At 39.3% G+C, this 12,846-nt stretch overlaps 1 protein-coding gene across 2 annotated transcripts; it reads right to left on the reverse strand.

Annotated features, from left to right (window-relative positions):
- Positions 1-491: 491 nt before the first annotated feature.
- Zir (dedicator of cytokinesis) lies at positions 492-9,461 on the reverse strand. 2 transcript variants are annotated; one of them, XM_012286110.2, is made up of 20 exons: positions 9,291-9,461; positions 8,900-9,077; positions 8,649-8,827; positions 8,432-8,573; positions 8,162-8,365; positions 7,906-8,097; positions 7,623-7,847; positions 7,282-7,556; positions 6,910-7,225; positions 6,542-6,847; positions 6,275-6,480; positions 4,451-6,214; positions 4,255-4,382; positions 3,935-4,197; positions 3,616-3,875; positions 3,113-3,547; positions 2,695-3,047; positions 2,420-2,622; positions 2,031-2,350; positions 492-1,955 (listed from the first exon to the last, which is right to left on the reverse strand). In XM_012286110.2, exons 2-20 carry the CDS (start codon positions 9,038-9,040, stop codon positions 1,901-1,903), a joined length of 5,967 nt encoding a protein of 1,988 aa, XP_012141500.1. In that variant the 5' UTR covers positions 9,041-9,077; positions 9,291-9,461; the 3' UTR covers positions 492-1,900. The 2 variants fall into 2 exon arrangements, with proteins under 2 accessions (XP_012141500.1, XP_076396052.1); XM_076539937.1 differs by lacking the exon at positions 9,291-9,461 and having other exon boundaries at positions 8,900-9,279.
- Between the last annotated feature and the right edge of the window lie 3,385 nt (positions 9,462-12,846).

Genomic DNA, 12,846 nt, shown 5'->3' on the forward strand with positions numbered 1-12,846 from the left:
TTTTGAATTTTCTTACTGAAAGGCAGTGCTCTAACGAACATTTTTAATTGCTTGTTATACTTGTGTATTATTTTTTATTATTGGTTAAGGAGATTATATTGGGAAAATATTGTCAATATTTTTATAGTAAATATTGTTAATTTTCATGCATTAAAAAAATGTATTTAAAATGTAGTATTACTTCATGCATTAAAAATTGTATTTTTTTTTTTAAATTGAATTTTACAAAAATTTATAAGCATTCAATTTTTTAAATATTTAATTCTTAATTTTTTAAATATTTAAATATTTAATTCTATATTCAATTTTTAATTTTTACTCTTTCTATATTTATTGTAATAAAAAAATTTTAACAATTGTTTTGATTAAAATGTGTTCTCCAACAGATTCAAATCAGCGCCATCTTCCTCTCCCGCGCGTGGATCTGACGGTTGCAGCAGCATCCCGGTGAGTCCTTTTTTGTATTAAAAAAGCAGGAAAAAACACAAAAATAGCGAAGTACAAAATGGACATGTATTTCGATTATTTCGTGAGTTACAAAAAGTTTACATTCATGGCAATTCCGTTAAATTATCTCGTGTATAAATATAATGTATATTGCTACCATAAGCAATGGTTTGCTAAAATATAAATTTACGATATTTTCTGAAATTTTTAGGAGATTTTCTAATACAATTGTTTTTTGTAAATATTTTATAATGATTTTTTGTTAAATGATGTTTGCAACAATTGGATTAAGCTTATGCTACCAATATGCATGTATAAATTATTAATAAGCTTCAAGTATCATTTGATGTCTTGCACGCATTTTTTTATCACTAATTGTGATTATACTTTCGACTAGAAGCATAAGAATGTTAACAATTAATGAAGAATGTTAAAAAATATACGAGAAATGTGTTTAGTATTATAAAAGTACATTTGCCAGTTATACTGTTTAATTTACTAAATTAATTGGCAGCATCCTGCAAATATTTCCTATATCAAATTAATTATTCTCATAAACATTAGAGAAACTTTTAATGATAGACTTTTCGATGAAAATAATTAGAAGTTTGTGTTATAAACATTTTTTGTTTAATAAAATATTTACTTTTTTCTTTCGATAAAATGTTTACTTATAATGCGATAATTGATCATATAACATAAAAATATAAATTATAGTTTAAATGACTAAGTCTATTCGTCATTCATAAAAAGTTTTGGTAAAAAAAGTCTGTTATTATAAGTTTCCGCAATTGTTTCATGGTAATACGTATAAATTACTATTTGATTGGAAAATCACAGCTCTCTTAACTGCTAGATACATAAATAGACATTTAACTTTGATATATTTAGGCTGTATATCGTGCATTGTAATGCAAAATATAGACACAGCTTGAAATTGCGTTTCATATAAGTTATTATATGTAATTGGAAATAATACTTATCTACGTAATTATTAAAGCAGTAGTCACATAAAAAATTAGTGTCATGATTTTAATATTGACATTTTTACTTAACCTCGTTAAGTTCTGCACATGTTACATGAATTTTAGTCAAAAGCATATAAAAACTATGGTCAATGAAACCTTTATCATATGAAATAATAGTTTTATTTCATCAATTATCGAAAGAAGTCTTCTTGCAATTAATTGTCTTTTATTTTATTTAAAGGACTAGTTGTAATTATTCTTAGTTAATACTCTAGTCTTTCTTTATATACTGATATAGCATTCAATTAAATTACCTAAGATATTTTGTATATCAGCAGACAAAAATACTCTATTGCTATGAAATATGGGTAAATATAAATATAATGTATATGTATATTATAAAAAGTATATGCTGGTAATGTGAAAGTTCAATATTTCTGTCAATGATCTTTGGTAACTTTTAAATAGCAGCAAATTCAGTCATTTTACCAGCGTGGTGATATTGATGGTACGCTTTGTTGGTTCATTAACGAAGGTCCACTGCATAATAATGTAGAAAGTTTTATAATAAGAATACTAAAGTAACATAATTAGTTTTAAGCAGTTTTTACTTACCTCCAAGCAATAAGAGGAGCAAGTCTTTCTGTTAATCTTTGGTAGTTTCTTTCTAATTCTCGCTGATAGTCTCTCTGATCTGGCCCAATTAAATTTTTGTTTCTTCTCAAAGCATCCAGACATTTCTTTGAGAAATCCTTGAAACATAAGCGCAATTTGTGCTGCAACCTTGTGGGTTGTGCATTTTGTTCCCTTAATCCAGAAAGGAATACTACTGCAACCTCTGCTGGCCCTTGGTTCACTGTTGTTCCAATGCAACCTTGTAGAACCATTTGCAATATTTTTGCATCGGGCGGTTCTTGTGCTGTAGCAGCAGCAACCTAGAAAAATTCAAGCAATTAAAATAAAAGTATCAAGATGAAGTTTGTTTATTTCCAAGTTACTCTTACTTCTGCAGTCTTCTTTTGTATATCTTCAATAGCAACTTCAATTGGACTTAGAACTATTTGCTTTCTGGCAACTACCCGGATTCTTGTTTTCAGATAAGGGAAATGTGTGGCCACTGTTAATATTGTTTTACGTTTGCATTGCTCCCTTAACTCTCCATGTGCTTTACCACCAGGTGTAAAAGGTGTTGCATACACAAATCGCTCTAGACGAAATTAAAAGTAGTAATAGAAATGCATAAAATATTTCAACATTGTTTACTAAAATTGTTACTCACTGATATTAAAATTCCTATGAAAAATAGTAGGCCTATGCCTGAGTTCATGTGGCTCAAAATAAGGTTCAACATAAGTAATTTGAACATAGGCTTTATCTGGTTCCAATTTACTGGGGTCTACTGGGTTCGAGTCTTTTATTATCACAATGTTCTCAGCGCCAAATCTTTCAGCATAGAAATTCTCAAGTCTCGAAAATATTTCTGGTAACTTGGTTAACGTAGGTTCTTTGTAAACAAATTCCTCGCCAGCAAGATCTCCAAATCGTCCGCCATAAAAACCCACTCTGAAATACGTACCAAATACCCGTTTTCCTGCTAATTGTTCCACTCGAGTATATGCTTCATGCAACTTCCTGCAATATAAAAAAATGAAACCATGAATACCAAATTATTTGGTGTTAAAACAAATGAAACGTACCCATGAATGTTAGCTAGTTTCTTATAATCATGAGCTGCTTCTGCAATTGGAAGCAACACTCTGTATACATCAGGGATGGCTTCATACATTCCAGCTGCATGGAAAGAACTGGCAGCGTGTTCCAATAAACCTGCTAAGCCACTTTCTGAGAAATCTGGACCCAAACACAGACCTTCCTCCCTTCTAGCTAATACATCATCACCAACAGCACTTTCCTCCAAGGCATTTGGAGTAACAGGAGCTAAAGCAACAGCACCTACTGGTCTTCCACCACCTCCTGGTTCCAAAAGGTGTAAATATTCTGCCACTAAAGCAGCACTATGAACCAAACACATGGCAGCTTCTGTATGATTCTTTCTTTCCATGTGTTGTTGGGCCATATTTGCCAGCCATGTAAGCCTTAGATCTGGTGAACCCTGATATCCCTTAGCAATTCTATAGAATAAATGTTTGATATTGAGTTTAGTTGGTTCTGTAGTTGGTCGATATTCTTCTTTATTTACCTGTACATGAGATCCAACAGCATTTCTGGATCCTCTTGAAATTCTTTCATCTTGACAGTGTCAGAGAGGATCATATGTAGATTGAACAGAAGATCTTTTACTTGTTCCGGAAAACTTGTGTCTGCCAATTCTGTGTCTCTCTCAGCGTAGACCAGCACTGTCTTTAATGCTCTTCTCAGTGCTCCTTCACTGGGAGCTCTTCCTCTTCCAACAAGAGCTGACAAGGATGTCGTGACTTGCATCTTGACTCTTGCAAAATTCTGTAATAATATATGAAGTTAAAAATGGAATATGTGGTAGGCATTTCTGAAATACTTACATTGCCAATTTCAAAGTTTTGACGCATCAGTAAATAAAGACTGGCAGCAGCATGGCTACGAACAGCACTTAAGGGGGAACTACACCTAGTGAGTAATGTTAAACACAAATCACCGCATCTTTCACTCTCCTCATCAAACAGAGCACTGTGGTATTTGAACACCAAAGCACGTTGAGTGTTGAACATGTGTTGCAGTACAGATGTACTTTGATTCCTGGCTAATGCTCTTAAGAGTACTTTCAATACTGCTCCTACGACTGCACCTGCAATTTCAAGATTTCATGAATACTGTAATTATAAAATATTTCAAACAAACTTACCTCCTCCACCGTCAGCCTGAACAACTGTTTCTAAAGTATCCAAAACCACCAGAGAGGCTTCAGCTGCTAAGGCACCTTCTATATGAGCATCTTGTTCCACGGCTCTCCCTTCTGACTGTTCGCATGATCTTCAAAAACAGAAAGCAATTACAAATCCGAAAATATTACAGCTCTTCATAAACGTAGAGTAATCTACCTATAAGGCATCTGATCTTTACGCCATCTCAGTTTATCTCCACTCATCCTCTCCTTTCTTCGCAACATCATTTCACTTCTGGCACTTCCTTGACCGAGAATCACATCCTCCAGTCTGGACCGAATATCACTGGTAGCTGCAGCCTGCGGTGGCAGCCTCTTCAGCGCTTTCTTACCCTTATACTCAAAAGCTGCCGTAACAATATTCAGAACCTGAAGAAGGCACAATATACGCCTGGAACTTAACTCTGAACACCACTGCGCTAACGCTGACTGTTCCAAACCCTTGAGAACCCATAGAACACACATCAACAAGTGTCTCGTAGCCTCAGAACTCAAGGAAACTCTGCATTGAGTGCCTGCAGTGTCTGCGGAGACCCCTCCCGCTATGGCCAGAGCCACAGACTGCGTGATGGACCCAGATTCATCAGGGTACACGCTCTTGTCCTTCGAATCCCAATGATAGAGTTGTGGCAGGGCATCCATTATGATGTTCAAAAGCGGCAAATAGAGTGCCGCGACTCTAGCCTTCGCGGCAGGGTCAGAATACCTCGAGTCCACATCATGGCAGGCCATGAGATGGCGGACGGTTCCTATGGCTTTGTTTTGCAGCATGGGATTCGGTATTTCCAAAGTGTTCGACAAGTCGGACAAAACAATGCCCACCATAAAGTGCTGCTGTCGGAATTCCTGACTGAGTTCCGAGAATCTGGCTCGGTCTCCGGGCACTAGAGTAGATATCAAGCTGCCCGAACTGCCCGTCGACGGGCTGGGCGACGCTGGCGCGGATCCTGACGTGTATCCCGTCCCAAAGGGAAGATTCAGCGCCACGTAGTGCTCGTGCGAACACACTGTCCGCACCAGATCGAGCTTCAGCGCATAAAGGGCGGCTGAATCAGGGATGTGCATGGATGCATCCGACAGAGAGCAACACGCTGCCCGCATGAGGGACAAGACGAATCCTCTGTCCATCACGGACAGCAGGTCGGATAGGAAGTTACCGAGACTCGAGATCAGATTGTTGGGTACCCTGTTCTCCTTTCCGCAGCGCGATTTCACCTCCGACGTTAAGGCAGCAGTGAGCGTAGCCACGTCGTCGCAGAACTGGGGAGAGAACCTCGACTTTCGTGGAGCCTCAAGCATATCCATCTCTGCCAGCGTCACGACCATGGAACGAACGATCAGTTCTAAAAAGAACCACGAGTAGGTGACTGCTAATTCTCGTGCCTGACCCGTAGACACAACCCAGTGTAGAGCTAACTCCTCGTGTAGGAGTCTCCTTGTTGGCTGATTGTTTATCGAAGGGGATTCTTGACGCATCGACGCGGTCCGGTCAAGTCCCCGGGAATGCACTTCCATTTCCAGGTCCTCCAGAGGTAGATCAGGGTTGCTTTGAGCTCTGACGATGCCCTGAGTGTGGGTCATCCTTGGCAAGGAGCACTGATAGGCGACGTATGTGGCCAAAAGCGCGTGTCTCCCGTGGGCGTCCAATTGGCCGTCTGGCAAATTGGTGATATTTCGCACCAGGAGACCTATAGCCTCGAAAACCGTGGCTGCCACGTTCAGTGGTTGCGACGGTAATGTCGGGGGGCGTACTAAGAGCGATATTAATTGGTCCAGCAGTTGAGGTAGTGAACGCACTAAAGCAGAATGAGATGCTCTTGCCAATTCCAGCAGGGCTGACTTTATTTCGGACTCCATTCCCGCTTCGCCAATTCGCGGGGGCACTTGGCCGGTCTCCAAGTAGCCGCACAGCGATAAAAATCTGAAAATTTCGTTCCAGCGAATTTGTGCGCATCAGTTATGAAGTGTAAAGTGATCGTACCTATCTATGTATTTATCTTGAGGATGTACGCTGGATACAGGTTCCAGAATCACTGTGAAAACGCCTCTGTGAGCGTCTACCCATCTGGTACCAGGCAGCAGGACATCCGGTGCGATGTACGAGTAATTTGCTGGAGGTGGATCCAACATTGCGGGGAGACTAAACTCTCCAGATTGCAAGTGCCCATCTCTCAAAAGTGGCAACCACTGAACATAGATTAGAAACAATTAATACCGATTTATAATTAATTACTTACAACTTAATTACCGTGTAAGCTACAGCAGTTTCGACATTAGGTTGCTCAGCCTTCTTTTGACAACTGATGTGGTAGAACGTGAATAGCAAGTGATGTTTAGCGCTCAAGTCGGCAGGAAGACGAATTTTCACTTCGTCATAGAAGTTTGGGTTCTTGTTATGGTAGGATACAGAAGTGAAGCATTCGTGAGTCATTTCAGGGCAGGATGATCTTCCGAAAATGGCTGTCAGAGCATCAGCTTCTTGTTCACCGCCCATCAATTGAATTCTCACAGCGATATTTCGAGCAGAACCGGTCCTAGAGCTGAAATTTGCTTCCTACGACAAGTAACATTCATTTCAAGTAATCAATTACTTTCTAACTGATTTATTTCATTTACCTTTGGATAGACGTAAAGAAGATTACGATAGGTGAGATCTGGCGAAACAACCTCGCTTGGAAACTCCAGTATCTCTTTAACCGGTCTACTTTTCTCGTCCGGGTATGGTATTAATTTTCTAAGGTCAGGATCCAGACACCTAGGCAGTTCCTCAGGTCTGGGACTGAGGTCCAGTTTCAGAATACCTGGCAGGCATTTTAATCGTTTCAAATTAGAGCCAGGCCTTCGTAGTTCTACTAGAAGTTTGTACAAATCCTCGTCTCTTAGACGTTCGCTCTCTTGCTTAAAGAAACTTGACACGGTCAATGTGATTGGCCTGAAATGAAGTAACATTGTTTAAAAGTACTGGATGATTAAAGTCACATTATTCACCTAAATGTGTCCAGACAGTTAGCAAAATCATCCGGTGACCAACTACGTCTTTTGTCAGAACTCCTTCTTTCCAGTGAGCCTCTTCTAGTTGGTGGTTCTACCTTTTTACGCCATTGTTCCAATCCACCTGATTTCCTGTCCAGAGATCCAGCACTTCCAGTGCTATCCGTGTCCCCGCCTCCTCCTATTACTCCGGAAAGGTGAATAGCAGTCCATGCAAACGGCATTCTGTATCGACCCAATCGTTCACATGCAGCTGTTGCTGCTGCTCTCACCTATTTCAATTGTTCTGTTAATTATCTTGTGTCATAATTTAATATCAGAGTGGATCATATAATTACTTTTTCTTTATTCTTATCCTCGCGCAAATATGGCTCAGCACATTCTGATATATCACCTTGCAATACCTTCTCAAGTCTGACAACTAAAAATAAATCTGGACTGGGTTTACTGATACTCATCACACAGCTTCTTGCCATGGTGCTGGCATCGCTGTATGCAATGTGACTTCCAAGCATCCTTTTCAACCCTTCTGAATTCATGTCTACGTAAAAATTCTCAGACACCTGCAATGTTACAATTAAAGTAACACAATATTTGGGAAACTTTAAAATGTTTGAATACCTTCTTCTTTTCTTTGGCATCGTACAATGCTAGACTTGCAAAAATTGGTTCAACTTCCAACTCTAGTTTCAACTGAAGACATTTCACTAAAATTTTATGGGAAAAAGGTTCTGAAGGTTCTGGTGCTGCACTAATTTCTTGCCATTCGTCGTCTGGGGAAGCTGGAGGTGCATAAAGTGGAAACAATGCTTCCTAAAATTAATATTGATAGAAAAGGATCACTAAAACCTGATTATATAGTAAAGTTATTACTCACTTGGCGATCTTCTGATCTCTTCTGCTCATTCATTTGGTCAATAGTTTCTGGACAGACACGGTCCAACAAGCTTGGAAGAAGGGGGTCATGTTGTGAATGTCGCAAATCTAAACTTGCCCAAGATCCTCTTGGTGTTTCACCAGAACTTGATAAATCCTCTTCTTCATTTGGTGATCCTGAATCATTCGTATCCTCTTGATCCACCTAATTTATATGAATTTTGAATTTATGCTTCAGTTATTTGTAACAGTATTGTCTTTAATTCAGTACCTCAAAGTCTTGTCTCGGGGTATCTTGCAGTAATCTGTCCCTTGCAATAGGAGATACTCTTCGCTTGTACTTCCTGTGAACCACTACCCAATCAGAAGTAAAACTTTCAATACATCTTCTAACATAAGGAGATACTGTATCCCTAAAAATTAATTGTAAGTTTTTATCGTGCACATAAGAAAGTTTCTTTTTAACTGTCAGGTAAAACAAGTCTTACAAGGATTCATGAGGGACAATTGGTTCTTCCGTTCGAATCTTCCTGTTTATTACTTTCAGTTCAACATCACCAGGTGGAAAATCTAATATGGACTTAAGAGGATCTCGGTCTAGAACTGATTGATGCTGTGCTAGAAATTCTTCGTAGTCTAATGGCTCTAGCACCTCGCATAATGACATCTTTAAATAGTATATGAAATATTTAGTCAACATTACAGAATATGAGATGCGTTGAGTGATGAAAGTATATACCGTTGAAGAAAAGCCTGAGAACGTGCTGCCACTCTTAGACAGATCACGCGAATATGAGGTAGAACTAGCAATCTGACGTCTAACGTCAGCTGCATGCTGTTTACTCAGTTTCTGAGTAAAAGCCCGTTGCACGGATGACATTATAAATGTCGTGGTAAAATATTCCTTTGATGAAATCCTAGACATTTCATGTGGAAATAATAAGAATCCAATATGAGATAAGTTATAGATGCATCTAATACTTGTGATGTAACATCAACAATCACAGATAAACTGTTTCAAACATATTCTTTATTGCTAATTAATTACATAAAACCATGCATAACATTAAAATATTCAACAAACAGAAACAAATGAGGTCTTCATTATGAAAACAGAAGACTACACTCACGTGGCTTTATATTTACTAAAAGTCCATTGTGTAAAAAAAACTATAAACACATTTAAGTCAATACTCCAATATTTTGACAGTTCTTGTCATAAACCTTTGTTCCATCAGGGATGTGCCTTCACCACGCCAAAATTCCCATTAACACCATAACAGTACTTTATAGAGTGGAAACCCCTGCAGAATGTCGATAACTGCCTGCCCGATATCTGGCGCAACCTTACGGTCGTGAACCGAAGCTTTTGTAATTAACTCTTCTTTTTAATTATGACGTTATGTGTAATTAAAAAAGATGACATTAATCAATAACTCTGCTTTTGTCACCGAGTTTTTGTTCTAAAAATATGATTAGTAAAATTGATTTTTATTTGAGATCTGATTTTAAACTCTGTTGGAACATTGAACATTGAAATTTTTATAAAATATTTAGTAGAATTATGGTGTTTGTAATTGCAAGATTATTGTTTAGGTATTTTTGTTTTGACGTTACTAAACTTGTAGCTTTGGTTATTATCTACGTAACGGGTGTCCTCATAAAATTGTATCCTAATTCACACAGATTAACACAAGGTTACTGCAAAATTACAGTATAATTTTTTAATTATTGCATTTACAGTACTACATTTATTAATTACAGTATTTCTAAAAAATGCTTGAATATTTTTAAACAAATGTAATTTATGACAAATCTGTGTTCATACAGATCAGTCTTTTTTGTGTCCTCTTTTCTGGGTAACCCCAGTTCAGTTGAACTTGACTGCGAAGTGTGCAAAGTTTATATGTTTGACCCTCTGAAATCTGAAGATCGTGAGATTCTATCCTCTTTGCAAGTACTTATCCAAAGGAAGCTTACGTTGCAGCGTACTCGCTTTTAAATCATCCAATTTGCATGGCCAATAAGCAACCTCGCTCCAGCGCGTTACACATCATCAGGACATTTAGCCGAAGATTCTAAGGCGGAGGTCGCGAAGGGGCTAATTACTATATCGATTTTCCGTGGCGGAACGACGAGATCGCAATCACGTTTTCTCAGGATCAGAAACGTGAAACATCGTTACAACAGCTGACAGGATTTTTCCAGCCATACGAATATTTGTAATTATACCTGCGCATATTCATACGTAACGTTCATAGCTAATATGAATATTCGTACCTAATATGCATAGCTAACACGAATATTTCTAATTAACGCATTCCTATGGAAATTGCAGCGTCACGAATGTTCAGCGTGTTAATAAAATATGAATCGCTTCGAAAACACGGTCGATTACATTGAGAAGGTATTCAGAAAAGTGGGGAACTAAACGGGCCGTTTAATCGATCCACACACGGATATACCGTCGATGTCTTATCAACGACAGGAAAACGCAAACTTCCCCTCGGAAAGTTCAAAGTTGAGAATGTAGGTCAGATAGCGGTGCGCGGAGCAACGTCCTCCGTATTCTTTACGACGTCGTGTCGCACAGTTTCGCAATGCATTTTCTATCTCTCGCCGGCGACGTCCTCGGGCCCTGTCGAACGAAATCACGAAAGAATTATCGAAGCCGAGGGGAAATCGGAAAATTGCATGGCTCGAAAATGGCCTGAATCACGGGAGTTATCCGGTTCCCTTTTATGCAAGAAACAACTCGTTATCCGCGTGCCATCGACGTGGTTCCAATCGCAAGTGGAATAACGAAGATCGAGCCCGTTCGAAGGAAATAGAGCGTACGCTCGTCGACCGGTCTTATTTTAATGAGGCACTTTGAGCAGCAGCCGCGAAACGACGGACAAAAATGCGGCGCACACGGTGAAACAATCTTCGAATTGCATTAAGGACACACTATCGAGAGGAAAGAAAACGAGGGATGACAGTTCGCCTGGCTGCGTCTGAACAATCTACGTTTTCATTGGAACGTAAGCTGCGTTTAAATTAAGGATATTTATTTTTCTGCTTTGTTGACGGGACGTGAACAGACTCTTCTGGTAATTGGCGATTATTTCGAGGGGATTTTATTGGAGATTTGACCTGATTTTTAGAGATTTTAGGTTTTTAGGGAGAGTCTAGAGTTGGAGGTTTTAAGGAGGTTCTAGGTAGTTACTGGAGCAAGACTAAGGACTTCAGGAAGGTCTTAGGGACTTTAGGAAGGTTGTAGGGAGATTTTTGGAAGGTTCTAAGAGCAGCCCAAGTGGGACTTAAGGATCTTCTAAGGAGATCCTAGGGAGATACTTAGGAGGTCCCAAGTGTGACTTAAGGACTTTCTGAGGAGATCCTAGGGAGATCCTTATGAGATTCTAAGAGCAACTCAAGTTGGACCTAAGGATCTTCTGAGGAGATCCTAGGGAGATCCTTATGAGATTCTAAGAGCAACTCAAGTTGGACCTAAGGATCTGGTAAGGAGACCCTAGGGATATACTTATGGGATTCTAAAAGCATCTCAAGTGGAACCTAAGGATTTTCTAAGGAGATCCTAGGAATATTCTCAGAATCCTTCCAAGAACATTCCAAGTGGAAACCTAGAAATCCACCTTGTGAGGATGGATCTATGGTCTTAGAAAAATTCTAGATAGATCTTAGAATGTCCAAAGGAAGACCTAGATCATAGAAGGATCCTATGAAGATTTGAAGGACCCATATTCTAAAGGGCTCATGCTGTGATTCCAGAAAATATCTAGGGAGATACTAGAGTGATCCCAAGAAGATAGAGAACTCTGGAGAACCCCAGGTAGATCATGTAAATATATCCCTATGGGTAGGATGAATCTAGGGATATTCTAAGTAGCTTCTATGAAGACCTCAGTGAATATTTAAAAAGATTCTACATATCCTATGAAGACATTAAGGAAATTTCAGGACCTAGAGAACCCTAGGAAACTTTAAGGAATGAAATATGGGGCACCCTAGAATATCTAGGGAACAAAAGAAAAACTACATTTTGAGATTATCTCACCAAGAACAAAATAGTCAATAAAAACGTGCTACAAAAAAACTAGAAAGAACCAGGAAGCCTAGGGACATTTCACAGAGTATAGAGAGTCTATTGAGAATGCAAGTACCATAATCAACAAAGAAAAGCATGCGATGCCGAAATATCGAAAATACGAAACGAGAAAGGAAATCGGTGCACTTGCCATTTTCGTGGAACTCCACGTAGTATCCCTATCGGGCCGTTATCAAAGAGCAAGTGGAATTCCGTTTGCCGGGTAGAGGACGCGAAACGGGCAGTTCCGGTCCTGTTTCACGCGAACGGAACATGGGCACGGCAGTTCCGATGGAAATGCACGAGGGAAAAATCGTGGAAAAGTTTCTGACGGTTCATTCGAGCCGGCACGCGGGCTCCTGGTTGCTTCCTTGGTATTCAGGGTAGCGATTTCGCGAATAAATTCCGGAAGAATGCGAAATTACCCGTGGAATGGGAAGTTTGGTGAGGAGGCTGTTTGAAGGAAGCGAACGAGCAGAAGGGAAACGCTCCTTTGGGCAATTCGCTTCTGGCAAACAGGGCCGAGGACGTGGCCCTTTTTGCCCCTCGATGACACGGCCACCTGCTGCCTTCGCGAGATGCCATCCGGGGCGATAGAC

Source organism: Megachile rotundata, chromosome 15 (genome assembly GCF_050947335.1).
Source record: "Megachile rotundata isolate GNS110a chromosome 15, iyMegRotu1, whole genome shotgun sequence".
NCBI classification, from domain to species: domain Eukaryota; kingdom Metazoa; phylum Arthropoda; class Insecta; order Hymenoptera; family Megachilidae; genus Megachile; species Megachile rotundata.